We start from the raw sequence: 26,168 nt of genomic DNA, 5'->3' as shown, positions 1-26,168 counted from the left end.
TGAACACTTGCATTATATTTCAAAATCAGTGATTCGCGTATGAAAAATCTTCATAGAGAGATATTTATAGATATTCATCCCCATTTAGAAACAAACATGCAGTATTTCTAGTTTGATTCATGTTCGAGTAGTGTTTAAAAAAAAAACCCAGACAAATATGGGCACCGATCAAAATAAATGATAAATGCTCGTTTAGGCCTATACTAGCCTGCTTGTAAAATATCTGGTAAAATATGTCCACCAAAATAGGTGTTTATATATGTCATATCATCAACACCATAATTTTAGGGACATATATTTACAAAAAATTCATAGGGCATTTAAGGTGCAATATACTATAGGTTCGGTTGGATATCATGCAAGATCTTGAAAATTATTTTAAAAGCAACAGAAAAGCTGGATATAAATGTTGGATTTCTGAAGAAAAAAACGATAGGTAATGAAAATCTGTTAAATAATGGAAAATTTTTAATTAGGAAATCAGCTGAATTTGGATGGGGCCTGGGGGCACCTCACAGTTTTGAACCATCAGGGAGATGGGAGTAAAGTGGAAATATGTTATGCGTTCTCGTGCTTAATTTGTGGAAAGTCATAGCTCTTTATCATGAGGATGGTATTATTCAATGTTAACCTCCACCCCCCCCCCCCCCTGCCCCTCTGCAACTTGCTCTGCTGCATGGGCATGCATGCCCCACAGAAAATTCGTTGGGATGGCATGCCCCCTCCTGGCTTGATCACATGACCGATCTCTAACCCAACCCAGGCGCTAGGCCCAAAGCGCACCAACCCCAGCGCAGCCCCCGCGGCCCGCCCCGCGCGCGCGCCCCCGATCGACAACACAGCTACCATAGCTATATCTGATGCCCGCAGGCTCAGTCATTCCAGGGACCGAACTCTATTGTTTTTTTGTTTTTTTTAGTTTACACAAAGAAGACATGTGATCATGGACATGATGGATGACTTGAATACGTTCGAAGGGACATCAGAACCCCCTAATTACTTGCAAGAACACATGTGGGTGCGTATTTTTCGATATTGGCTATTCCGTGCTTTTGGGAACTGGTAGCCAAATTGAACTTGTACCTCCTTTCACCACGATATGTAAAGAATCTTCGCTTCGGCGATTTTGAAAAGGATTGATGCGAGAGGCTTTGTTTACGATGCGAAGCTCCTCACACAACTGGTTACCGCTTTCCTCATGCGATGTTTAACGGGCTCAGTTTGCCATGGGTGGACAAGTTTTCAGATGACATCGACGATTCCGCGGAATTATAATTTTTGTAATTATCCATCTACCCCGCATTTCCCTGCTCTTCAAGACCACTCTGCCACTTTCACAATGTTGACAAAAACTTATATTACAAAATCGATTCACTAAATAAATCACAATACCGGGATGAATCACTTTAGTAAACTGTATTATCTACTCGTGAAAATGGGAACCAGCATGCTGGTTCCCATTTTCACGAGTAGATAAAGACAGTTTACTAGTGAAATTAATTTCGTCAGAGTCATCACTGACGAAATAAATCTCATTGGCAATCTCTCTCTATATCTACTCTTCAAAATGGGAACCATCTAAGAAAATTCTCCTGAATTATAAATGCTGGTTCCCATTTTCACGAGTAGATAAAGACAGTTTATTAATCAGATTTATTTCGTCAGAGAATCATCACTAACGAAATAAATATTACTAGTAATCTGTCTTTATCTACTCGCTGAAATGGGAACCAGCGTGTACAACTCTATTGAGAATTTTCCACGCTGGTTCCCATTTTGGCGAGTAGATTAAACTAGTTTACTCTACTCGCTGAAATGGGAACCCGCGTGTACAACTCTATGTGGAGTTTTCCATAGAGTTGTACGCGCTGGTTCCCATTTCAGCGAGTAGAGTAAACTAGTTTACTCTACTCGCTAAAATGGGAACCAGTGTGTACAACTCTATGGGGAGTTTTCCATAGAGTTGTACGCACTGGTTCCCATTTTGGCGAGTAGAGTAAAGTAGTTTATTAAATCTAATCGCCAAAATGGGAACCATCTAAGAAAATTCTCATGAATTATACATGTTGGTTCCCATTTTCACGAGTAGATAAAGACAATTTGTTAGATTTATTTCGTCAGAATCATCACTGACGAAATCCGGGGACGAAATAAATCTCATTGGCATTCTCTCTCTCTATATCTACTCTTCAAAATGGGAACCATCTAAGAAAATTCTCCTGAATTATAATATAAATGGTTCCCATTTTCACGAGTAGATAAAGACAGTTTATTAATCAGCTTTATTTCGTCAGAGAATCATCACTAACGAAATAAATATCACTAGTAGTAGTAATCTGTCTTTATCTACTCGCTGAAATGGGAACCAGCGTGTACAACTCTATTGAGAATTTTCCATAGAGTTGTACGCGCTGGTTCCCATTTCAGCGAGTAGAGAAAAGACGGCGACGAAATCAATCTTTCTGATCTAAGCTCTTTGAGGGATTAGTTTATCTAGAATCAGCGCGCCAGCTGCGGTGAAGCAGTGAACAAGCTCGAAAAGGTAGGTAGGTCATGTCTTGTCGTGAAAAGTGTCCTTTGGAAATTAGAAACTGGTTCCCAATTTCACGATAATGCCTCGATATTTTAATGGCAATGTCGGTGGTGCGATACTAAAGTTAAAAGTACCAATTCAGTTCAGTCCCGTCAATGTATATTTTTTGTAGGCCTAGGCAAATAATAATTGGGCACACAACAATCATTTACAAATACAATGCGAGGTTGAAGTTGAGATAAAAAAGTGGCCTGAATTCTCAAACTTCAAAGTTCTTATTTTTGCCACCGCTGGAGGTTTTATCCTATATTATTCCTCCTTTGTTTTCTGTTTCCTTTCTGTTGTTTGATTTTTGTCTTATTTCTTCTTTTCTTTTGACTTTTTTTGTTGTTTTTTCTTTTCCCCCCATTTCCTTTCTTTTTTTCCCCTTATTTTCTTTTCATTTCAAATGAATTGAAATCACAATAGGGCCTACAAGATCTAATCAGACTAGATACAAGAAAACCATTTATCTTTCGCTGTTGTAAAAAATAATATTAATGTTTGATCATGACATTCATTTGTTCAATAATCCTCTTAGAAGTTAGAATAAATGACATCAATCATTATCAATATTTCATCTCAGACCTTTTTTATAGTTGAGATCTAACAGTTAGATCAAATTCTTTTTTTTTAATGCTGGTATAATTGAGCACTCAAACACAGTGATCCTTCTTCTAGATCTCATTTTTATCACAATGTTATCGCAATATCTCAGTTTCAAGATGCTCATCACCCATAACCAAACAAGGCTGTTTTTTTCTGTTATCAGAGTACTTTTAGAAATGCGCGTAATTTTTACCAAAGTTTTGACACCAGTGCTTTACAATGTTTAATTGTATTTAGTTTTTTTAATGATCATTGTCCATCAGAAGAATTAAGGGTCTTAGCATTTTACACAAAGCTAGGTAAGCTTAAAGGGGAAGTTCACCCTGACGGCCTGACGAAAACTTTGTTGTAAAAATAGCAGAAAAAATAATAAAAAATGTTGGTGAAGATTTGAGGAAAATCCATTAAAGAGTTATAAGAAAGTTATTAGAATTTCAAGTTTATGATTTGTGATTTTATAAATGAGCAGCTGCCCCATATGTTACGTAAGGAGCAAGTATGAAATCATTTTTGTATTGATATACTAAAGGTACCGATACAATAAAACCATTTTCAATTTTCTGAGAAAATTACATTTCATTTATTTTTTACCATACGATATGTAGGAAAGCTGCCCGCATATGACGTCACAAATCCAATAATTAAAACTCTAATAACTTTTTTATTCTTTGATGGATTTTCCTCAAACCTTTGCCAATTATCTTTTATTATTCTTAATGCTATTTTTACAATTATTTTTGTCAGGGTGAACTTCCCCTTGAGAAGAAATTTCATCTGGCATATAGGCACTGCCTTATCCCCTACAGGAATTTTTGTTGATATTTATATCATGTTATACTTTCTTTTCCAATAGTTGAAAATAGTGATTGGGATCGTGTCTGTCATATTGCTTCTAGTCCTTATCTACTTATTCTACAAGTTATACAGGTAAGAATGTGAAATAGATGAAGGCATGTCATCAGTGGATAAAAAGTCAGGCTTTTTTTTTTTTATTGATAATCTCTATAGATATAAAAAATATTGATGAACATTTGGCTCATGTCTACATGTATATTTGATTTATAAATCTCAACTTAATGTCAGGTAGGGATCATATTTCATCGGCAATTATTTGCTGACCCCAGACTTTGTGAAAGCATTGGAAATCCCTATAAGAGAGACATCTTTAGGGGAAAGCAAACTCTGTGTACCACAAAGAAATTCTTCAGCTTATCTTCAAGCAACCTGACTGTCAGGCCAGGGAAAGCGAGATAGTGACTTTACCATATATATAAGGCAATTTCCAGTGGCATTACATAATGTCTGCCGGTCATAAATCAACTCTGGGTGATTTCTATCCAAATGGTGTCAAGTCCCCAATTAAAACACACGTAATGGTGTAAATAATGATCCTTACTCTGTAATATGTGTATATATTTCTTTATTTTGTAATTTAAACTTACTAAAATTATACATGTATCATTCAAAGCACAAAATGTATACAATTGAATTATGTCATGTTTTTGGTCAAAAGTGCTTTACACGCCATGGAAGGGGTTTGGACAAATAATGAAAGGGAATTTTGCAAGATCTGGACCATTTTAATTTTGTTTAACAGGTGGTTTATTGATTTTTTGGGGGGATGTTGTGTTTACTATGTTAATATTTTTGTTACAAATAGTATAAATTATGTTGAATGTCAGTGTACAATTACAAAAAAAAAATGATCACGTGAAGTTGTTTTAGCCAATTCAAAATATGTAATCTAATATATTCACATCTTGAATTATTTACATGGAGTTTATGCTTAGCATTATATGCTACATGTATTTGCCTTTATTCTGGGAGAAGACGATGTAGCAGTTTTTTTTTTCATGATTGATATTTTTTCAACATCTAATTTTATCACATGATTTTGTTTTTATTCTCCCATTTTGTTTCCTCCAATGTAATTTATAACAGACACTGCACTCGTTATGATTATACTCCATTAAAAGAAGATCTTGCTCTGCCCGAAAAACTCTCTCAGGCCAGACAAATCCAGCGGAATGAAGTCCGAGGTAAATCTTTCTTTTAGCTTTATAGCAGGTATATCCTTAATGGCCTACTGCATCTAATTCCTTTATCATTTAAACTTCCCAACACTGTGTGTAGTCCCTCATTGGTTGTGTGTTATAATTAGCTGTATGTAGTCTTGGAATATATACCTATTGAGGTAACTGTAAATAAAGAGAATAAATTAGCTTTTAATTTTATTTGTACATACATGTAGGGAAACTAAGGCCCGAATTCACAAAGGTGGTTTTTAAAACCATCGGTTGAATCCATGGTTTATGCAGATTTCCTGTATAAATTACCGGTATGCTTATTTACCATGTATATTAAAAAATGTCCAATGCTGATGCGCACTTTTGTCACAGTGAGCCAAATTGAGGCCTGTTCTATGGTTATCCACGCTATTCTATTCATGAGTTCACTGTTTTTAATTAATGAGTCCACTCTTCAAACAGTGGACTCATTAATAAAATAGCGTACTTAACCATGGCAACAGGTGTCAATTCTGCGCACTGACAAAAGCGTGCATCAGCATTTGATTTTTTATGATATACATGATAAATATGCGTAATTTATGCAGGAAATCTGCATAAACCATGGGTTCAAAAGATAGTTTTAAAAACCACCTTTGTGAATTTGGTCCTATATGTTTTGAGGTGGAAAGTACATGTACTTGTTTTGTTTATTTGGTAGTCTTGGAATATACCTTTGGAGGTAACTGTTTATAAATAGGTACAAAGAATGAATTAGCTTTTGATTTTATTTATATGGAGAAACTAAATGTTTTGAAGTGAAAAGTAGGCCTACTTGTTTTGTTTAAACTTGATAGTCTTGAAATATACTTTTTGAGAGAATAAATAGCATATATAATTTTATTTTTATGTAGGGAAATGTTAGCAATTATTTATTGAAATATCTTCATCGCAAATTTTTTAAATCAACTTTGATCATTTGAGTCATACTGTTTAAATGCAAGTATTCAATTTTTTTGAAAAGTGAAAGTTAAACCTGGGTTTTATTTAGTCAGGATTGATTCTTTGAAATTAGTGCACCTAATGAATATGATGCCCTGTTAGATAGTATGTTATCCTAATCTGCAATGTAATTAATTACTCTCAGATTGTAATTTTGAAACGTGAATTGTGCATTCTTGGTTCAACAGATGGTGCACTCCTGAACTTTCAGTTTTACATGCGATCTCACAACCCTAAATACAGCTTCAGCCAACACCTTCCTGATATGGGTAAGTGAACATTAAAGTCATGAAAGTTTGGTCCTTCTGGGATCAATTCAGAGATGCCAACCCTCCCGATTTCATCGGGAGGCTCCTGAAAATTCATCCCAACTCCCGCCCTTACGATTACCATCCTTATCCTCCCGAAATTACGATTTTTTTGCATTGATCAAATTGGATTGGAAGTACATGTATCGTCTGCTGACTTTAGCATGTAGTAACTCCATTACATTCGCTGCTACTAAATTCTGTGTGAAAGGCAGACAAATAAGGAGCAGCGAAAAGCTGGTGCATGTGATATGCCCAACGGGAATCCACCGTGCACCAGGCCGGTAGGCCCGGCTAGCTTCGCGAGGCGTGTGCGCTCGCGGCCGCTGGATTTGTCGAGTCGTGCGATGGAATATCGGTGTGTGATTTCGGCGTATTAATGGGTTGATATTGACACGAAATGGCGGAAAATCAACAAAAGAAGACCAAGAAATGGTCTCAGAAGTATAAGACTGAATACAGTCTCCAGTACCCGTGTATTCGGAAGTCGGAAAGAGGAATTTACCATGCATTTTGCACAATTTGCAGCGTGGACATTAAAGTTGAGCACGGAGGTCGTGATGATATTCGGAAGCACGTAGGGAGCAAACGGCATACGGACATTGCGAAGACGAGATCTTCGAGCTCCACTAGTACCCTGTTGACTTATTTCACCAAGCAAGGGACCATCAAGGAGGAAGACGTTACCCGCGCTTTAATAATAATATAGAGGATAATTCCTCATTATTAATTGTTGAACAGGTACTTTTCTTCTATTGTCCCCTCATTTTTTTTACATGTAAAAATGTATATTTGATATTTTTCTTTATTTTTTATGTTAAAAAAGTGGAAACAATGTTTTTTTTTTAAACATGTGAAATGCTCCAAAATAAGGGTCAGATTGCACCAGAGAGCATCTAGAAACCCAGAGCTGGACCCCGGCCGCAAGGGTCGAGCGCTCCGCGCTCGAGATGTGCGCTACGCGTTGCAAATCCTCCCTAATTCTGATTTCCAAAAGTTGGCATCTCTGGATCATTATAATCTTTTATGGTTCATACAAATATATGTATATTTGTATAATACTTCAGAGCAGAGCCTACTGACCACTTCTTTACTTCTTCCATCTTTCTCTCTGTCTGTTTGATTTGTATTTCATAACTCACATTTTGTATGCCATCAAAATCAAGGTTACCATAATGGCAAAGTTACAACAGTTGCAAGTCCTTTATGAAACGGGCCCCTGATAACATGTCTGATAAATACTATTTAATAATACTATTTAATAATGCATTGCTTCATTTCATTCATGTTTATTGATACGCCATTCAGGTAGCCGTGTGGACAAGTATTGGTTCCTGGGCAGAGAGCATGGTCATTGGAAGGATCTCGTTGTAACGCAGTGTTCCAAGAGCCCAGTTTGCCCTCTGCCTTTCTCCTTCTCAAACCAGAAGACAATAAGAGATTTGCTACTGGATTTAAAGGTAAAATTTACATGATATCCTGGATGATTTGTATTTATATTGTTCAAAGTAACGAAGCAGGGGCCTGTTGCATAAAAGATGTATTACATGTCAATGGCATGATTATGTTTGCCAGAATTTTTTTTAATTTTTTTTTTATCATAATCTGTTTGTTTACATTGTAAGAACATGATCAAATATTTATAAAAATACAAAAAATTACAGTGTTTGCCAAAGTTTTTTTATGTCAAAAGTTATATGCCACAGGCCCAAGGCGGGTGTTTCATAAGGTGAACCGTTTCATAAAGCTTTTTAAAGTTATGCACAAGTTTATGGACAACATGTGAAGTTGTGATCTTTTCTTGGGTGCTAAATCAAATCCTCAGTCATTTTGATTCTCATTAGTTATAGTTGAAATCTGATCAGTGTAGAATAAAATTCTCATTTTGATAGGCGTCTGAATGACAAATTCTTTTTTTTTCTTCAAAGTTACATGTAGTGTAGATTAGGGTGATGCATGTACATGTATATAAAAAATATGAAAAAAAAATACTTTTTTGCATTGAGACTATATATATGATTAACCCTGTATTGCTATTTTTAAATCATATATACATGTACTATCAACAGATTGTTGAAATTCTTTCATTTTTTGTGTATGAATTTGGAAATATTGAAACTATAGTGATTTCTTATTTTCAAAAATAGCATAGATTCAGTCTGCTTTTTGAAGAAAAAGAAGGAAATTATGGAACAGTTAAAGACTAGACTTTTCCTCTTTTTTTTTGTTTTGCATTGACAGCACCCTTACATCTGGCCTACGATAGATATTGATCTGTGGGAGGAGCATGAGATGGTAATCTTGACCCAAGAATTCAATTCAAATGGATCACTGAAGGATTATATTTACAATGTAAGTTACATGAAATGTAAAAATTATTCTTTTGAAAAAGAATTATTTTGCATAATGATATAGTTATGAAAAATGACCAATCATAAAGGATGTTTGAGTTTTTAACTCTAGTTTTCAAATCTGACAATTTTTCTGATCTTAATATAATTTTTGTAAAAAAAAAGAATTTATTTCATATTTTTGTACTTATTACATATTTTTGAATTTGTAACAAGAAAAAGTGACAGGAAAAGTCCATGTGCCAGTTTTATTCTTCTAAATATAAGAATACTACCTCATGTACCTGAAGATTAGGAAATTGAACAGAAGTTAAAATATCATAATTATGAGATACAGAATTTTGTACTGCTTTTCAGCAGGTACTATTCTTTCAGATCTAATAGAGTATAAAGTGAACTTGCATAATATACATGTATAAAGTGGTTTTCCTCCTCGCCTCTTTAGCCAATGTATATCAAACAGATGATAATACAAACAATGTAGTTATTTGAGTTGAAAATCATGTGATAACAATATAAACAGCTAAAGACTAGTTTCATTTTCACTTTTGAAATGTGATATGATGCAAATTTGTATGTTGCACAAAACTGCACATACATGTACTTGTACGGAGATAAAATACAAAGGTCGTTGCCCCATGTGGTACGAGGTCAATATGAGCTTAAAGTACTACTTTTTTTCTTTTTTTAGCCACCCCCCCCCTTCTTAATCTTCATTTTCTTAAAACGGAAAAATTGTAAAAATGCAGACTTTTGAGTTTATAAATTGTCTAACTCTTCCGAAATGAAAGACATGTGTGGAAGTAGAATACCATTTTCAAGTCAGTAAAATGTCGCACATCTGATGAGTGGTGTGATTACAGCTGACATCATAAAAGATTATATTTTACATCTTCTTTTTTGTTGCTATTTGTGTATTAATGTGTATATAAGTTTGATGGATTTCAATTAAATGTGTTATATATGATTGAATGAATGAAAAGTGTTTGCTAATAAGATACGCCTTCATACTTCATTACAGGTAAAACCAAGACATGAGTGGTCAAGTAAATACACTATGCAGTCAAGGGGTCTTGCTCTGAAACAAATCCGATTGTTTGGTCTACAAATACTTAAGGTAAACATACAATATGCAACTTTCCAACCCAAAACCAATAATAATTCAATAGGGAAGATACTCTGTAAATAATCATAATAGTAATTTGGACTTGTAAAAACATCTAAAAAGAATGAAATTGTCTAAAAGAAAAGAAAAATTATTCTCCTTCATACCGACAGAATTGGAAGTTGTAATGTTAAATAAATGACAAACTACAAGAATATCTTTGACACCACTTTTTTCTGGACTACATTGAAGTTTCACTGAGATTACTCAGTGTGCACATCGCATGCTTGAATGAACCCCGAACGTCAAAGATCGTTTTGTCTTCATTCTTTGAAGCTCTCACCGAATTTCTTCTACTTTGAATAACTACTTGTATGGATTATTGTTTATAAAGTTACATCTCATTTTAAATCTTTAAAAAATGTACTTTTTTTAACTCTATAAATATCTCAAAATACAGTTTGGGTGACCTATTGTTAGTTTTGGGTGGCAAAATTATTCATTTGCTTGTTCCAAAATTATTCAGAATTAAGTACTTGTGCTAATCATTGCATGAAATTAGAATTTGGTTGAAAATAAGCCCCTAAACTGCTAATTTCTTAGCTAGACGCTTTCTTTCTGATTCTTATTAAATTTGCACCCCTGTAAAAAAAAATCTAAATATCTCGTGTGTTGTATTGTTTCCAACATTTCTTACGTGTAGATCGTTTTGTTTTTCATTTTTCATGGACACTTTTCCAATCATGAAAAATGAAAATAAATGAATAAAAGTAAAAATAATGATATATCTATGAATCGTGGCTAGCTAGTAGCAACACAATTTGGATTTGATTTGTACATCAATTTGGATTTGAATCATACATACCTTGTTGTGGGCGTAAAGTTTTACTCTCCTCCTTCCAATTTCTTGAAATCATGTCTTTGAGCTATTTTGTGTTTCATCTGGACTAGACATGCACTAAACAATGTTGCATAACTTTGGAACTTCATATCTGGGCATCATAAATTTGATCTAAAAAAATATAAAAATACATGACACTTGAAAGAAAAATGTCCTGAAATGTCACTGCAAAAATTGTGAAAAACGTTAAGAGGGACCTTTAATCCCTTCCCCGGTCTTTTCAGGGTTAGGTTTGGACAAGGTTGATTTTATCTTCATGGATTCAAAATGAATTGGATTCCACCATGTTTGTATTTGTTGTGTATGATAGGGAGCATTGTACCTGCAGGAGAATGGGTTTCCACCACACTGTCACATCCAAGCAGGCAATGTCATCATGAAAAAAGGAGCTTGCAGGTAAGACTGAAATCACTCTAGAATTTGAAATAAACGAATGATTTTTTTGTAAATATATTCTGCTTGTGAAGTCAATGCCTGGGATTAAAGCCTATATTTAGCTTTTATAAATCCCCCAAATGTATCTATCACTATTCAAATTCATTACTAAATTATAAATTGAAGTAGTAAAATATGAAATCAAAATGACGTGGACAAAAAAAAGAGATAAATTTTGTGATTGTACAAGAAAATTTGATCTTACCGGTGACCGATCAAAGTAAATATCTGCTTGTTTGTTTTTTGTATTGTTTTAGGGGTTTTGGGGGGAAGGGGGTATGATAAAAACTAGTCCAAAGTAAGGAATGCCACCCACTCGGTTAAACTTGGTATTTCTTCATTGTCATACATGTACCACTAAGACTAACTAAAAACATCTGCGAGTATTTATGGTGACATTGATTGTCCCTTCTATTAATATTTACAATTCTGTTTGTCTGTTTTTCTCTCTTTCTATCTCACTCTCTCTCTCTCTCTCTCTCTCTTGCTCTTCCCCATCTTTTTGTGTCTCTCTATGATTGTCTTTTCTTTTCATCCATGTTCCCTTTCGTTTCTGTCTCTCTTTTAATATCTGTCTTCCACTCTAACCCGCTCTCTTTCTATCGTTCTGTCTGTCTGTCTCTCTCCATATATCTCTGTTATTCTGTTTAATTCTGTCTTGACTCCAGATTGACGGGTTACGAGAATGTCTTCCTGGGGTACACGTCCAAACTCTTTCCTATCATAAGGCGTCTTCTGAAGGATAAACCAGAGGCAATCGACAGCATATGTATGGGTAAGTCCTGATATAATTTACCTCTATTTTTTCTGTATTCCCACTTTCAAATCGCACTAGTATTGTAGGGGACATGGGTTGACCCACTGTACACATTCTCAGTTATTTCTTAGCCATGCCTGTAACTTGTTCGAATGGTCATCACTGCAGAGTTGTTGCTCAGTGACAGTTACCATGGCAACATTGCATCTCAGGGTGACCGAAGGAGACATGGAAGAAGCAAGTGGTGGAGGAGTGTAAGAGGGTTAGGTTGAGGGAGGAGGATGCAGTGAATAGGGTAAATTGGAGGGAGGGGGGTGAGAGTGATCTCTGTGAGTGCGAGGTGAATCCAACCACGTCCATAGTCGTGGGCTAAACTGGATTTAACATGTGGATGACTGACTGCCCGATTTTACTGAAATTGATAGGGGTTTTTGAAACAGCGCCCTGGCATACTGTAGAAGAAGCATATTAAAGAGCAAGTCAGAGAAACAATGAATAACTACAGTAGGAGTTGTTTCACAGAAGTCTTAAATTTCCAGTTACATGATAATATGCATCACAGCGTTGGTCAGATCGTGCTCAGAGAACATAAACTGCATATTATTCAAAGAGATTACGTGTTAGATATCATGTGCACACTGCTGTTTGAGAGAAATTAAGACATTGAGTCACTCTCAGCTCTTTGTTTAAGGCCCCCCTTTTCATTTTCTGTATTTTACAGGGCATCTACTGTATGAAATGGGTGCCGGGAGAGAATTAGAAGAAGCTGTTCCTACGAGAGCACAACTCAATAGGTGTAAATATTCAGAACTTATTCAGGTAATTTTATATTATTTATACTTGAGAGCGCTTAAAACCCTTAACTTAAAGTCCACCCTAATAACAAAATTATTTGAATCAAAAGAGAATTTCAAAGAAACATAATACTGAAATATATATTATTCGGGTTTTTTCTCTCTTTTGTCAGTATGGTAGTAGGTTGCTCTAATAGAGCCCATGACATATAGCTTCCATTGTATATATGAAATCACAGTACATGTATTTCTTTTATGATGCAAAAAGGCCTTTTTCGATTGTGTACCTGATTGTAAAACAACCCATTTATTAATTTGATATTTATATGTAAAAATGAGAAGTTTATTGAAGCATATTGATCGCTCTTACCCTTAATTTCATATTACACTTTGTTGCAAGTTCTCATTACTGAACAATTAAAAAAACAAAACAAATTTTCATTTCTTTACAGCTGCTAGAATTCATCTTTGATATAGCAGGCGATTATCCTTCTCTGTCTGATGTGAGTATTCTTTTTTTTTGGGGGGGGGGCTGTACTTGGCCCTTTTCAAAGCATCATAAATCAAGCTCAACATCATCTCTATGGAAAGCCAAGCTGGACAATAATTGTCTGTAATGAGACGTATGCTTCCCACGGGCAAATTCTGTGGGTCTCTGTATTGTTTAACCCTTTGCGCGCGGGCCCGCGAAACCGAATACCTCACCCTGCTTCGGAGCTGTTTTGGTACATTGGTGCTATTTGGATCTGTGGCGGTGTTTTCCAAATCAATTGCTAATCGCGCCAAACTGATGTATTTTCAGGATTTTTACTAAATGTAAAGATGAAAGATCAGACATATTTCTTTCTAGAAATAAAGGTTTCGCTTCTCAAATCAATAGAATAGTTAAGAAATTTACGAGGAAAAGGTCGTGTTATTTTGTCAAATCTTCGCTTTTTCCCAAGTCAATAGGCACTGTGTACAAAAATGCGTAAGGGCAATCAGCACACGCGGACAGGTCGGGTTAGATCGATACCGCTTTGTTGTCTGCTCTAGTGCTTTTTTCATTGCCTATTGTCACGCTACTCAATGCTCTCTTTACCTCCTTGTATAGAGATCATTTGCAAAGTGTATAATTACGACGATAATCCGTTTTGGGTGAAATCACAGCATACCTACTACCTTTATTTTCCAGAATGAATAAAAAGGATGAATATTCTCTTGCGAGTACGATGATGATGCTGCGCAACAAAAGTCCGAAACTATTTTGTGATTTTTGGCTTCTGGGATTCAAGATGGTGGCCTCAATGTTTCACAAAAAAATCGCCTTTGGTATCTTCTTTTCATAAATTATAATTTGTAATAAAAAATAATTTTGTTCCTGAAGATTGCATACCAGTATTCGATTTGTTTTCCTGTTGCAATTTCAAAGAGGGAAGGGGGTAAATGTGACTCAAATAGTAGATCTGAAATCACATCTCCCAACGCTCTCCTCGTCTCGTTCTACGTTTCATTTATCTATCTCCCTTTTTCCTCCAAAATAACCATGCTACCCAGTACTGTTCGTCACAATGAGAGAAAGTAAATTATTTTTATCTATTGCAATTATAGCATCTAAATCATAAGTGTTTTATTTTGTTCTTTCATTTTATTCATTTTTTAACCGTTCTAGGGTTTTTCACAACCGAAAACAAAAGTAATAAATAAATCATGAAAGATTTGTATTCCGTTTTGTCTCTATCTTTTAATCGTTCAATTAAATAGTACATAGGCGTTGGAGTCGGTAGGAGGCGTCAGTCCATCCCCCCTCCCCCATTCAGCAAACGCATACAAAAACGCGAAGTCCATAAATTTGTGATTTTTGGGGGCCGGAGCACTCCCTCCCACATTCAGCTCAACCCCTCCATTATTAAAAACGCTCAGCGGCCCCTGTTATTTATACATCTTTTTACAATATTTTTAGTGTTGATGCTCATCAGGGTAATCGCCCCAAAAGTATGTTTGCCGTAAAGAAAAAATATAAGGTCAACCTGCCTTTTTTTTTTCTTTATATGGATCTTTTTCTACTACGCTATTCGCCAGAAAAAAACAAAAGACAAAAAAAAAGTAACTGAAGAAAACGTAAGAAAATTATTAACATTTTTTAGGGGGGGGGTAGGTGTAAGATTGAGAGGGGTTTGTAGGGACACACCAAACAAACGTGTTATATTTAGATTGATGCCTCAACGTAAATTCTCATTCTATTCCCTCAATTTCCGGCGAGGAAACTTTTAGTTCATTGTTAATTTTAGCATTTGAACTGGTTATGCTTTTGTCAAATTTTCAATGCAAAAAAATTCACCTGGGAGAGAAAGAGGGAATGAGATTAAGAGCTTCCAAAACCTAACATGACAAATTAATTCCATAAAATGATGTGAATTACAAATTGAGGTGGAGGACTAGTAATCTTTAATTCTTTATATGTAAATATTCATGCAATAGCAAAAGCGCACATATGGTTTATATATTTTTTGGGGTCTATTTCCTCTTTTTTCCCTCTCATCCTTTCTGTCGTTTTATCATTCTCCTTTATGGTTTACATTATACTTTTTTTGGTCTATTTCCTCTTTTTTCCCTCTCATCCTTTCTGTCGTTTTATCATTCTCCTTTAGATGTATCTCGATTTGCATTTTCTATTCTTTTTCTGAATCTCACTTGCATCTTCTTCCATCCCTATGCGTATCATCACCCAGGGGGAATTATATTTTTTTACGAAAAAAGCACTGTCGTTGGCTATTTGTCCCCCGCTCTTTTTATAAGGAATTTGTTTGAGCGTCCCGCCATGCCTTTCTTTTGTTTGGGGAGTGCCGAGATCAAGAACTGCATTGACGTTTTCATTTTCAAAAGAGCAGAGGATAAACGGTGTTTTAAATTGCTTTATTTTCTGTTTATTTCCTTTGAAAAAGAAGACAAAAATAAGAGCAATAAGATGAGAGAAAGCGGGGGGGGGGTTCAAAAGTGCACCAGGGGTCCGTTTTATATAAAATTTGTTTACAAATTTTCAATAACACTTTGAAAGCTACTGAAATCCTTCTATTTGACTGGCGGATGGTAAATTTGTTTAAGTTAGTGCGCATTTGTCAATATAAAATATACATGTATTTATCAAACGGTACCAAGGGATTTCCTCCTTTTCCCTTTCTCTGGTTTCTAACTTGTAACTGAATGTATTAACTACCGCTTTCATTCCCTTTCTTATATCTATCGTCTTTCTATATCCCCTCCCTTCTACACCTTTTTATCTGAGTTCTCATTTAAATTATATCTGTATCGTCTTCCTTCTCCCCGATTTGGATTACGAGGTATATATACCCGCCCCATCCCCCTCAATACTTTTTCTCTGATTTTTTATTCTCAGTACCTGTCATTTTACATTACATCTAACATCTCCCCCCCTATCATTCTCTCTCTCTTCATCGGAAACCGTTCCGAGAATATGCCTCGATTTTGCCAACTTGTATTGATCGGAAATGGTTGCATTTGTGGGCCTCTCGTCCTATTGCATCGTGCATGGCCATCATGTCGAAAATTCATGGGGTTTTCCCCCAGTTTCTCAAATAATGTCCCGAAAAACCTTTTAAAACTACTAAATTAACTGTCATTTCACAATAAATTCTATATCATCTTCTATTTTCTATATTGATAACGCAGGTAGATATCTTTCGCAAAAGACAATATGATGATGATGATCATCGTATAAAAATGCACGACTAAACAATTTTTTTTAACTTGGGGCTTAGGGTTATGGCAAGACAGAGGCCTCCATCTTTCACTAAAAGTCATTTTTATAGATTTTTCATAAATTATATGTCTCCATTAATTCGATTTTCCATGCAGCTATTATTATAATAAAATAGTTTTGTTACTAAAGTTTGCGCAACGGTATTCGATTTGTAATATCCTGAAATTATTTCAAAGAGTTAAACGAGTAAAAATGACTAAAATTGTTAGTCTGAAATCATACCTCCCAACTCTCTCCTTGTCACTTTCTATGTTTCTTTATCTTTTCACTCAAAAAGAGCCTTGCTAGAAATTACTGAAAGTAAGAGAAAGTATTTTTCTTGAATAAATTATAGCATCCACAATAAAAAGTGTTTTTTATTTGTTCTTTCGTTTTGTTCTATTTTTAATTTGTCTCTTTGATTTCACAACCGAAAACAAAGTAATAAATAAATCATAAAAAACAGTCATAATAGTTAGAATTCATGTTTGTTTCTCATCCTATATCATTCTATTTCCTCCATTTCGGGCGACGAAACTTTTAGTTCATTATTGGTTTTATCATTTGAAGGGATTATGTTCCCGTTAACTTTTCAATGCAAAAGTTTTCATCTGGGAGAGAAAAGGAGAATAAGATGAAGTGGTTCTAAAACCTAACCTATTATAAATTCATTCTGTAAATTGACATGAATTAAAAAATTGAGATTTTTTAGCCGATTCACCCCCGTCCCACAGCTCAACCCCTGCACCATAAAAAAACGTTGATGTCCCTGTATAACATAAATCTTTTTCCAAATATTTTGGTTTGGATGCTAACCATGGTACGCGCTCCAAATGCGATTTTTTTTTTTGGGGGGGGGGTCGTAACGGGGAAAAAAGTGGCCAGGACAGTCTTTATTCTAAACTTTTATACCGCGTTACTTGCAATTAAAAAGGAGGAGACAAACAAGCAATATTAGAGTGTAGGTCAGAACATTTTTATCTGGGGGGGGGGAGGCTAGGTCAAACAAGAATAATAATAAAAAGTCATCTGTTTAACAAGGGTCTGAGGACCGAACAAACGTTGTGTTTTTTTTTTTTAAGTAATCTAACCAAAAAATAAAGTCATGTTGTTATTCGTTTAAGTAGATATTCATGGAATTTTAGCAAACTAAATGATTCTTCTTCCATCCTTATTATGCATCATTACCCAGGGGAAGCGCTTTTATGCAATATGAATCACTGACGAATGTCATAAGCACCTGTGTTATTGGTAAATGAGACAAAGTTTTTTTTAGATTTATTTATTTTATTTTATTTATTTTATTTCCAGGCAAAAGACAATAAGAATATATACAAGAGGAATAAATTACCACCGACTAGTGCCTGAGGATGACTAAAAGAAAAACTAGTTTCTGTTATGAAGCTCTCCTCACTAGTCGGGGTTTACAAATATACAAAATAAAATCAGATAAAATGGCAATATATGTTTAGATGCATTACTTAATAAAACAAAGAACTTAATAATAAAGAGTGTTTGTTTCCATGTGCAATTATAATATCCAGTCAATATGAAGTGTTAATGTATTTAAATAAACAACTTTATGTTATTATCAGATAGTCAAGCCTATGGAGATGGAGTTGCATATATTGTGAGAACTTCAATGTTACATAAGCAGAGAATAAGCAATATAGTCGAACGTGACAACAATGATCATGCTACAAAGTAACACAACAGTAAAATATAGTATCAAAATAATTGTCATATGCATGTATACAATACTCAGAGAGAGAGAAAGAGAGAGAAGTGGGGAGGGAGAGAGAAGAAGAACGAAAAGAAGAAGAGGAAGAGAAAGAAGAGGAGGGGAAGGAGGATGGGGAACAAAGAGTTTAGAGAACTGGGGTAGAATGAAAAGAAAGAGAGAGAGGCAATAAAAGAGACGAAGCATGACATATAAAAATGCAAATTCTACTACCATGAATACAGTTGATAACCTAACATACAGGAATAAACATTATGAACAGTACAAGAGCAAATAACTGCATAACAGTACGGTAATTAACAAAATGCATAAAAAAGGGCACAATATTTAAGCTAAGAATATAAGGCTAAATACATGGCCATTTAGCCTGCACAGAGTGAGAAAAACAGAGAAAAGTAAGACGAATGAAGAAGGGGAAAGAGAGAGAAATTAGAGGTCTAAACGGAGACAAGACAAAAACAATACTCTGCATGTTTCATTAAAACGCATTTTCAATTGGAGGCATGGAGAATAAGTGTTCACGTAGAGCAGGGGTTCTCAAACTTTTTCCTTGAAGGGCCAGGTAGGACTCCAAGTAAACCTGAAAGGGCCAAGGTGAAGTGGATACTTAGGGAAAAAATGTGCGCGAAGCGCAAAGACCCTTGAGGTCGGGGTCCTAGATGCTCTCTTACGCAATCTGGCTCTTATTTTTGGAGCATTTAATCCTACAAAACAGTTTCATGTGGAACGCAGGAAAAATTAGAAAATATTTCAAAATACAGCGAGAGTCTCCTAGTCTAAGTGACTTTCAATATGGGAAACGTGACAGTCTGTCAGCAACAAGTTGCTTGAACCTTGGCACAAAGGGTGTAATTGCCAAATGTTCACTAGTCAAGCAGGGGCCAACCATGTAAAAACATAAAAATGACCATATGATTGTGATTTTTGGTATGGCTGCCCCCCCCCCCCCACTTTGAAAACCGTTCCGGGGCCCCTGGAAAGGTACTTCGGTATGAGTTAGTTCTATAAACTGTTCATTGTGGAAAATGCACTTTCGCACCTGTATGTAGATCCAAACATGGTGAGAACAGCGCTGGTCATCTAATAAGAAAACAGATCGAACAGACAGAAAAGACTCCACTCACTAAACTTTGTTTAAAAGTAAAATTAATTTAACTGCCATTACTTTTATTACGGTTAGGTCTACATGGATTCACAATGTAATCATATTGAGCTTTGTTTCATATTGTGACTTAAAAATGATTTTAAAAACCCAGCAGAGTCTCGCGGGCCGGATTGAGTTTGAGAACCCCTGACGTAGAGCATTAAGGAAAGGAGTGACAGATACACCAAGGCAAAGATCTCTGATCTCTGAAGGGATAGATTCCCAGAATTTCGGGAAAGAAAAGAAACAAGAAAATTTCAGGGCATTACATCGTGCAAATTCATGGATGAAGAGTAACTTGTGAGAGTTCCGAGTTCTTGGCCTGGGTAAGATATGAGTAGGTATGTCGTAAGTTCTAAACAACGATTTTACAACAAAGGCGGTAGATAGGTAGACCAGTCTGTTATACAATGGTGGGAGTTCTAAGCTGTGTAATCTTTCATCATAAGATAGTGAATTTGCCCGATCATAAGGAAAGCAAAAACGTGTGAATCGACGTTGAACTGCTTCAAGAGAGGATATGTGGTTTTTTTGATGGGGTAGCCAGACTGGTATACCGTATTCAATTATAGGCCGACAAAGTGAACAGAACAAACGTTTCAAAATGAAAGGATTTCGTGAATTCACGATCCCGCGGAAGAATTCTGACAGTTTGGAACATTTGGATACAACAAGATTCACATGCTTTGACCAAGTCAAATCATGCGAAAAGACCAAGCCAAGGTATTTGTAAGAATCAACAACATCGAGAGCATGGTTACCAGCAAAGTATTGAACTGTAACAACCTTTTGAGATCTAGTGATGTGCATTATCTTACATTTCAACGCATTCAGTTCCATGGATGCGTTGAAATGTAAGATAACGGTATGTTGGTCGAAAAAAGGTATTCATAAAAGGTTTTTGTATTGCTAAGTACAAAAAGCATTCAATAGGTCATCCTGCCGATAAAAACTAATCTTCCTTTTGTTTGGGGCATTGACCATCTGTATCCTGCTCTTTTCGGAAGGAATTTGTTTGAGTGGCCGCCCAGACATTCTTTTGTTCGGGTAGTGCTGATATCATGAACTACATGATGAATAGAGCGTAAGATGAATGGTGTGCTAAACTGCTTTCTTTTCTCCTTTTTTCAGAATAGTAGACAAAAATAATGAGAAGAAGAGGGGAGGGAAAAAGTTCAAGTGCACCGAGATTAGCTCAAAGTACTAAGAAATTGCTTTTGTATAAGCTTTTTTTTTTTCCTGAAAATACAATCGATGAAACAAATAATAAGACGAAAATGGTGAAAAAACGCGTAGCTTATTACATGACGATCTTGCAGAAAAATGTTAGCGTATCTATCAGAACAACGATATGGATCAAATCACGTGATCAGGCCTTGTGCGCGCGCGTACGTGCTCGTCACAGAATTGATCGTCCCCGTCTGACTCCAACGAAAAAATCGGGTAAAGTTGAAATGATTTCCTATTTTCGCGATTTTTTCCCACGTAGCTGTGTATTTTTTTCATTCTGTTATCGAAATAGGAAATAGTGGCAGAGGTTTTAGTACATAACAGTTATGAAAAAGCTGAAAAACTTCATCGAATTAAACCAAACAAATCTCGGCTTCTGTAGAAGCCCGTCCTAGCTAAGTGGACGACTCGCTGGGCTTCTGTGGAAGCCCGTCGCACTCAAAGGGTTAATCAGGGTATTGTCAAGCTTGGCTTTCCATAGAGATTGCGTCGAGCTGGAGTTTTGACACTTTCATGAAACCAGCCCTTGGTCTCTTAAAGATTGTCATAGTGCTGTATCTCTCTTTGTCTCTGTCTATTTCTCTTTTTTCTCCTGGTATCATACAGATGTTGCATAATGTTTCTCTGCATCTCTATGCCTCTTGGTTTTTTTAAAGTTGTTTAGATATTTGTTTCAAATTAGGAATTTGTTTTCTCAATTGTCATCAGAACAGAGGCATTCCAACAATGCCACCAATTTGATAACTATATATTCATACCTCTCTAAATTGTAGTGACCACAGGCTTTGAATTAATAAAATACTTTCTGGGGTGACTTGTGAGCTCACCATCCAAAATTTGAAACATTGAATTACAAATTTCCTTGGACCTTCTTAAAATTTCTGGGGATTTTTGGACTAGTTGTCCAGGGTTTTTTGGGGTTATTTCAAGGGTGAATTAACCCCAGGTCCCTGTGCATCAATTTTTTCCCTGCGTGACCATAAAAAAAACGAGCCTTCACTTGCAAATCTAGATGGCTTTTATATATTCCCCCAGTAACCGTAGATAATCCTCCTAGACCAAGTCCATGTGGAGAATTTACTAGAAGTGTGCTATTTAAAGTAAAAGAGCGATACACTGTTGATACATAAAATCTGCAAAATTGCAGGGATATATTGTGGAGGCAAAATAGAAATGAAAAATATCATATAGCACCTATGTGTGTGTGAGGGTGTGTGTCTATGTGTTCACATGGCAGGAAAGAGGAATTGGAATGAAATAGGGAGTTGAAAGGGGGTATTTGTTGCTACTGGTATTGTGGTTCAAAATATTAATATGACATAGATAAGAATATATTTCCTTAATGGATATATTTAGTTTATTGAACAAAGATAATGTATAGTGTGTCCCAGAAAAAAAAATGTAACCGTGATTATTGATGATTAACTTAATCACAAATAATATTTATTATATGTAATATTAAAAAAAAATCAACTTTTGTGCTGGTGATGGTGCTAGTGTCACTTTGTGGATGAGCTTATGATTAAGAAGAAATATTTTGTTTGACTTACAGATAGCAGATCACCATTTCTTCACTGATGTCAAATTACCCGAGCTGAAGAAACATTCGCCAAGCAATGTAAGCAATTTATTCATGAATTTTCACTTCATTCACAAAGATGGTTGTTTTAAATTGGGGCTTAAAGGGAAACCAGCGATTGGAAATCCCAAGAAAGAGACCACGTGTATGTTTATAGAAATTGAAATTGTCTTGAACATAATCATGAATATGCAGTGAATGATAAAATGATGTTGTGTTTCAATTATGGTCTATAATTTGCTAAGTATAGCCTAGGGCACTTTTCATATTATGATGGCACCGTTGACATTAGGCCAGGCCTAAAAGATCAAATGAAAATAAGAAAAAACATAAATTTAACAAAATCTTTTCTTTACAGATTCATTTGACTGCAGCAATGAAAGCTCTGATCAAGGCGGCAAAGAAAGGAAAAGTTCTCAAGTAAGTTCGAATGTAATAGATACATTGTTTTTTTTTTCATATTGTCATTTATACTTCATCCTTTCAATGCTGGTGCAATAAATTTCTTCCGAAACATATCAATATGACATTGCATATCTGAGTTAATGTGTGCTATTTACATCAAAGATATAGAAATAGATTTAAGCTTTTGAATTATGTGTCATCTGAATTGCTACCTATTCACTAAAAATAGCATAAAGATTCACAAATCTTCTTTTCATTGTCTATATTTTAGCCTGAGTAACTATAAAAAGGCACAACATATTTCTCTACAATTATTTAGGCACTAATTCACAAAAAAAGAATTTAGACCATTGAGGTCTGAATTCACAAAGGTGATTTTCAATCTGTGATTTGAACCCAGCCCCGTGATTTCAATTAGGGGGTTGCAGTGTGGCTTCAAAATTTAACAAGGAAAAAACAAAGGTAGAACCTCCCCCCCCTGCCTTGGAACCATGGATTCTATGCAGATTTTAGGCATTAATTGTGCTAAAGTCAATGTCTACATTGAAATAGTATCTAATTATAAGTGCATGCTTTTGCCACAAGGTGCTAAATTCATGCTTGTTACTAAGGTTTCTGTATTAATGATCAAACTGTTTATGTAAATTAATTAACATTTTCATTGATGATGTAACCTTAATAACAAGTGTACAATAAATGCACTTTGATAAAAGTGTGCATTAGTTATCGGACATTTTGTTAATACTCTTTGCTGAATTAAGCATAAATTAATGCATCAAATCTGCATATAAACATTGGTTTCAAACCACAGATTCAAACCCACCCACCTTGGTGAATTCGGGTCTGAGTGTTTATGTATTGTAAATCATCGTAAATGTTACATGGGTATTTTTTTATGTGCGCTTTAGGCTGTATTGTTAAGATTATAAAGTTCACAATGCTTCATTTTGTGTTCACTCAAATGTTGACCTGTTATGACTATATGGAATAGGATAGGTGCATAAAACATAATTACTATCATTGTATAGGTCATGAACATTTCTTCCAAGGGTGTTTAATGGGGAAAACTGTTTCTTCACATGGTTAACTTTTAATGATTATTGCAACAAGATTCTGAGTTTTTGGAATATTGTATGATAATGTACATGTTCAGAACATTTCATTTCATGTCATTTATTTATATTTCCATAGTGTAATATGAATACTGAATGACATTATTAAATGTATCAGTTGAAATAGGGGAGAAAGATCTTATTAAATATCAGAAAAACTTCATAAGCTGAATTTCTTTAATAGAGAGTTTATTATTTTTCTTAGCCAGCTTATTTGGTAAATATACATTGCTGATTACCATTTATTTCATCCCACATGGTCTAATTGATCCTACTTCGTCTAACAACCATTTGGTCTAATAATTAATTAGCCCATTTCCCATTTTGCCAAATTTCCAGTTAGTCTATACCTAATTTCATCTAATATCTGCTTGGTGTAACTACTTTTTCGTCTATATGGTTAGATGAACTGTTTATGAATCAAATCTTCATTCTACCAAGTGCTAAATAATTAGTAGACAAAGTGAAAATTAGACCAATTGGGCATTTGATGGAACGAAATTTAGACTAATTGGGTATAAGACCAAGTGTAGTGTAGAGTCTATACCAAAATGTAATTAGACTAAATTGATATTAGACCAAATTGTTAGACCGTCTTTAGGAGTCCAACTGCTTCTAGACCGAGCAAACATTATAAGCCACTAAGTTTCTTTCACCATATCCATATCAATATTCAAATTGCAATTTGTTTTGTCATTAATGATTTATGCTCCCCACAAGGGAGCCACCGCACCAGCCAAGATTACCCAGCATTCAAAAGCACTTTATAGAGACATTCTTCTAATGTATGAAGTGCTATGTTTATAAATGCAGTTTATTAAATATTATTATAGTACAGCAGGCAACTAGAGACTACATGAATATATAATTTTCATGGTTTCATGGCTTCAATAGGGTCAGAAATAAAATAAATAAGCCAAGATTGATGATTCACCATTTTTAACCCTGTGCGGTCACATGTCATTGCAAACGTACACGCGTGCTCGCTCCATGGCCCTGGGAAGCGGGGGTGCTGAAGCACCCCTAAGATTTTCCTTGGGGGTGCTGCGTGTCTTATTTTCCCTAGGCAGCACCCCCAGAAAATCTGGATGGCATATCCAAAATTAGCTACATTTTTTACAGAAACCTCTTTCAAATTTCTTGGGACGAAAACAACTTTCATTTTGGACTGAAACCTTTTTTTTTTTTTTTTTGCTTGTCAAATTGACATCAGCACCCCCAGTCAAAAAATCGTTTACAGGGCCCTTTGCTCGCTCTGAATTTTGAGGAAAAGGACTACTTTCTACACCCTGTTTGCAATAATTCAGTGTCTGCAAAATTTAGAAATAGGATGGATTATCAGAGGACATTGTCCACGAAATAACCAAAAAAATTTATTTTTAAAAACCCACTAATAATTTTGAGCCATGAAGGCCCATGAGTGTTTTCGCCCTGTTTTGTTTTTTCTCAGATCGTTAGGGAAACGGCCACGGGGGTTTTGGAGTTATTTAATATTTAGTCTCTGTGGGCAGAGAGTATTAATTAGGGAAAGTGCTCAGTTGATAAAATTGGCAATTGATAAACACTGAAGCCACCAGCCAAAGATTCGTCTTTGTGAATTTAAATGTGTTTAGACTATCGGAAAGCCAATTTTTAAGCTTGTCTTGTTCTCCACATTTTGTGAATACCCGAATCTTGTTTAGGAATAAAAAGTTTATATTTTTGAGAATTTTTTTTTTTTGTAGTTCTCATTCTGGGAAATGGAGTATCGTCTATTATTCTTATTTTCAAAATTTCAAATTTCTCCACATATTTTCTGCATTCACATCCCAGAATAAATCAGTAAATTTGATTGGCCAGTCTGATCTCCAAAATTGAAAATTGTCACGGATCAGCAGTGAATCGGAAAAATTGTAACAATCCGCTTTGGTGCGTTGCCTTATCCCATTAGAAGTCACATAGTCAACAGTACTGAAACATGGATTTTGCCCGACTTGCTATTGGTATTTTACACAGTTATCAAAGCTAGAGCATGTAAAATGCTACAAAAAGGGAAGCAAAAGAGAAATACTGGATTATGTCAAAAGGTAAGCCATACATTTGTGTTCAAATCCAGCCTATAAACCAAATTATTTGGCAAATTGCAAATGGGCGATTCCACACTAGAACTTCAAAAAATTCATAAATTTCAACATGCTTTCAATAAGTCCCAAGTAGTGTAATATTTTACTATGATACCTAAATTTTATTAAAATTATGAGTTTTAACCAAAGGTGAAGTCAGATATAGTTTTTTTGGGGGGAACAATGGAATTTTCAATTTTCAATAATTTTGTTAATTAAATAGTCAAGTACAAACACTGCCTGAAACAATTATTGGCAAAGCGCGAGAAGATTGAA

The 26,168-nt window shown here is 35.2% G+C and overlaps 1 protein-coding gene across 6 annotated transcripts in view; it reads left to right on the top strand.

The window, feature by feature from the left end:
• Positions 1–804: 804 nt before the first annotated feature.
• Positions 805–26,168, top strand: part of LOC129257481 (slowpoke-binding protein-like) — a 50,037-nt gene continuing 24,673 nt past the window's right edge. For 2 of the 6 annotated variants that reach the window (XR_010293021.1, XM_064096772.1), the window contains exons 1-13: positions 819–1,018; positions 4,035–4,108; positions 5,123–5,220; positions 6,378–6,458; positions 7,806–7,957; positions 8,739–8,849; positions 9,870–9,965; positions 11,165–11,250; positions 11,958–12,064; positions 12,768–12,865; positions 13,293–13,343; positions 22,247–22,312; positions 22,632–22,693. Coding sequence is in view for 5 of the 6 variants with exons in the window: in XM_064096772.1 (XP_063952842.1) it covers positions 944–1,018; positions 4,035–4,108; positions 5,123–5,220; positions 6,378–6,458; positions 7,806–7,957; positions 8,739–8,849; positions 9,870–9,965; positions 11,165–11,250; positions 11,958–12,064; positions 12,768–12,865; positions 13,293–13,343; positions 22,247–22,312; positions 22,632–22,693 (1,157 nt within the window). In the remaining variant the exon portion in view is untranslated. Of the gene's footprint in view, positions 1,281–2,472; positions 2,543–4,034; positions 4,109–5,122; positions 5,221–6,377; positions 6,459–7,805; positions 7,958–8,738; positions 8,850–9,869; positions 9,966–11,164; positions 11,251–11,957; positions 12,065–12,767; positions 12,866–13,292; positions 13,344–22,246; positions 22,313–22,631; positions 22,694–26,168 lie in introns of all 6 variants that reach the window. The other 4 variants (XM_064096774.1, XM_064096771.1, XM_054895812.2 and 1 more) reach the window with 4 other exon arrangements.

Source organism: Lytechinus pictus, chromosome 3 (genome assembly GCF_037042905.1).
Source record: "Lytechinus pictus isolate F3 Inbred chromosome 3, Lp3.0, whole genome shotgun sequence".
In the NCBI taxonomy this organism is placed as follows: Eukaryota; Metazoa; Echinodermata; class Echinoidea; order Temnopleuroida; family Toxopneustidae; genus Lytechinus; species Lytechinus pictus.
Note: the sequence above shows the minus strand (reverse complement) of the source record. Positions and strands in the feature narration are given on the sequence as shown.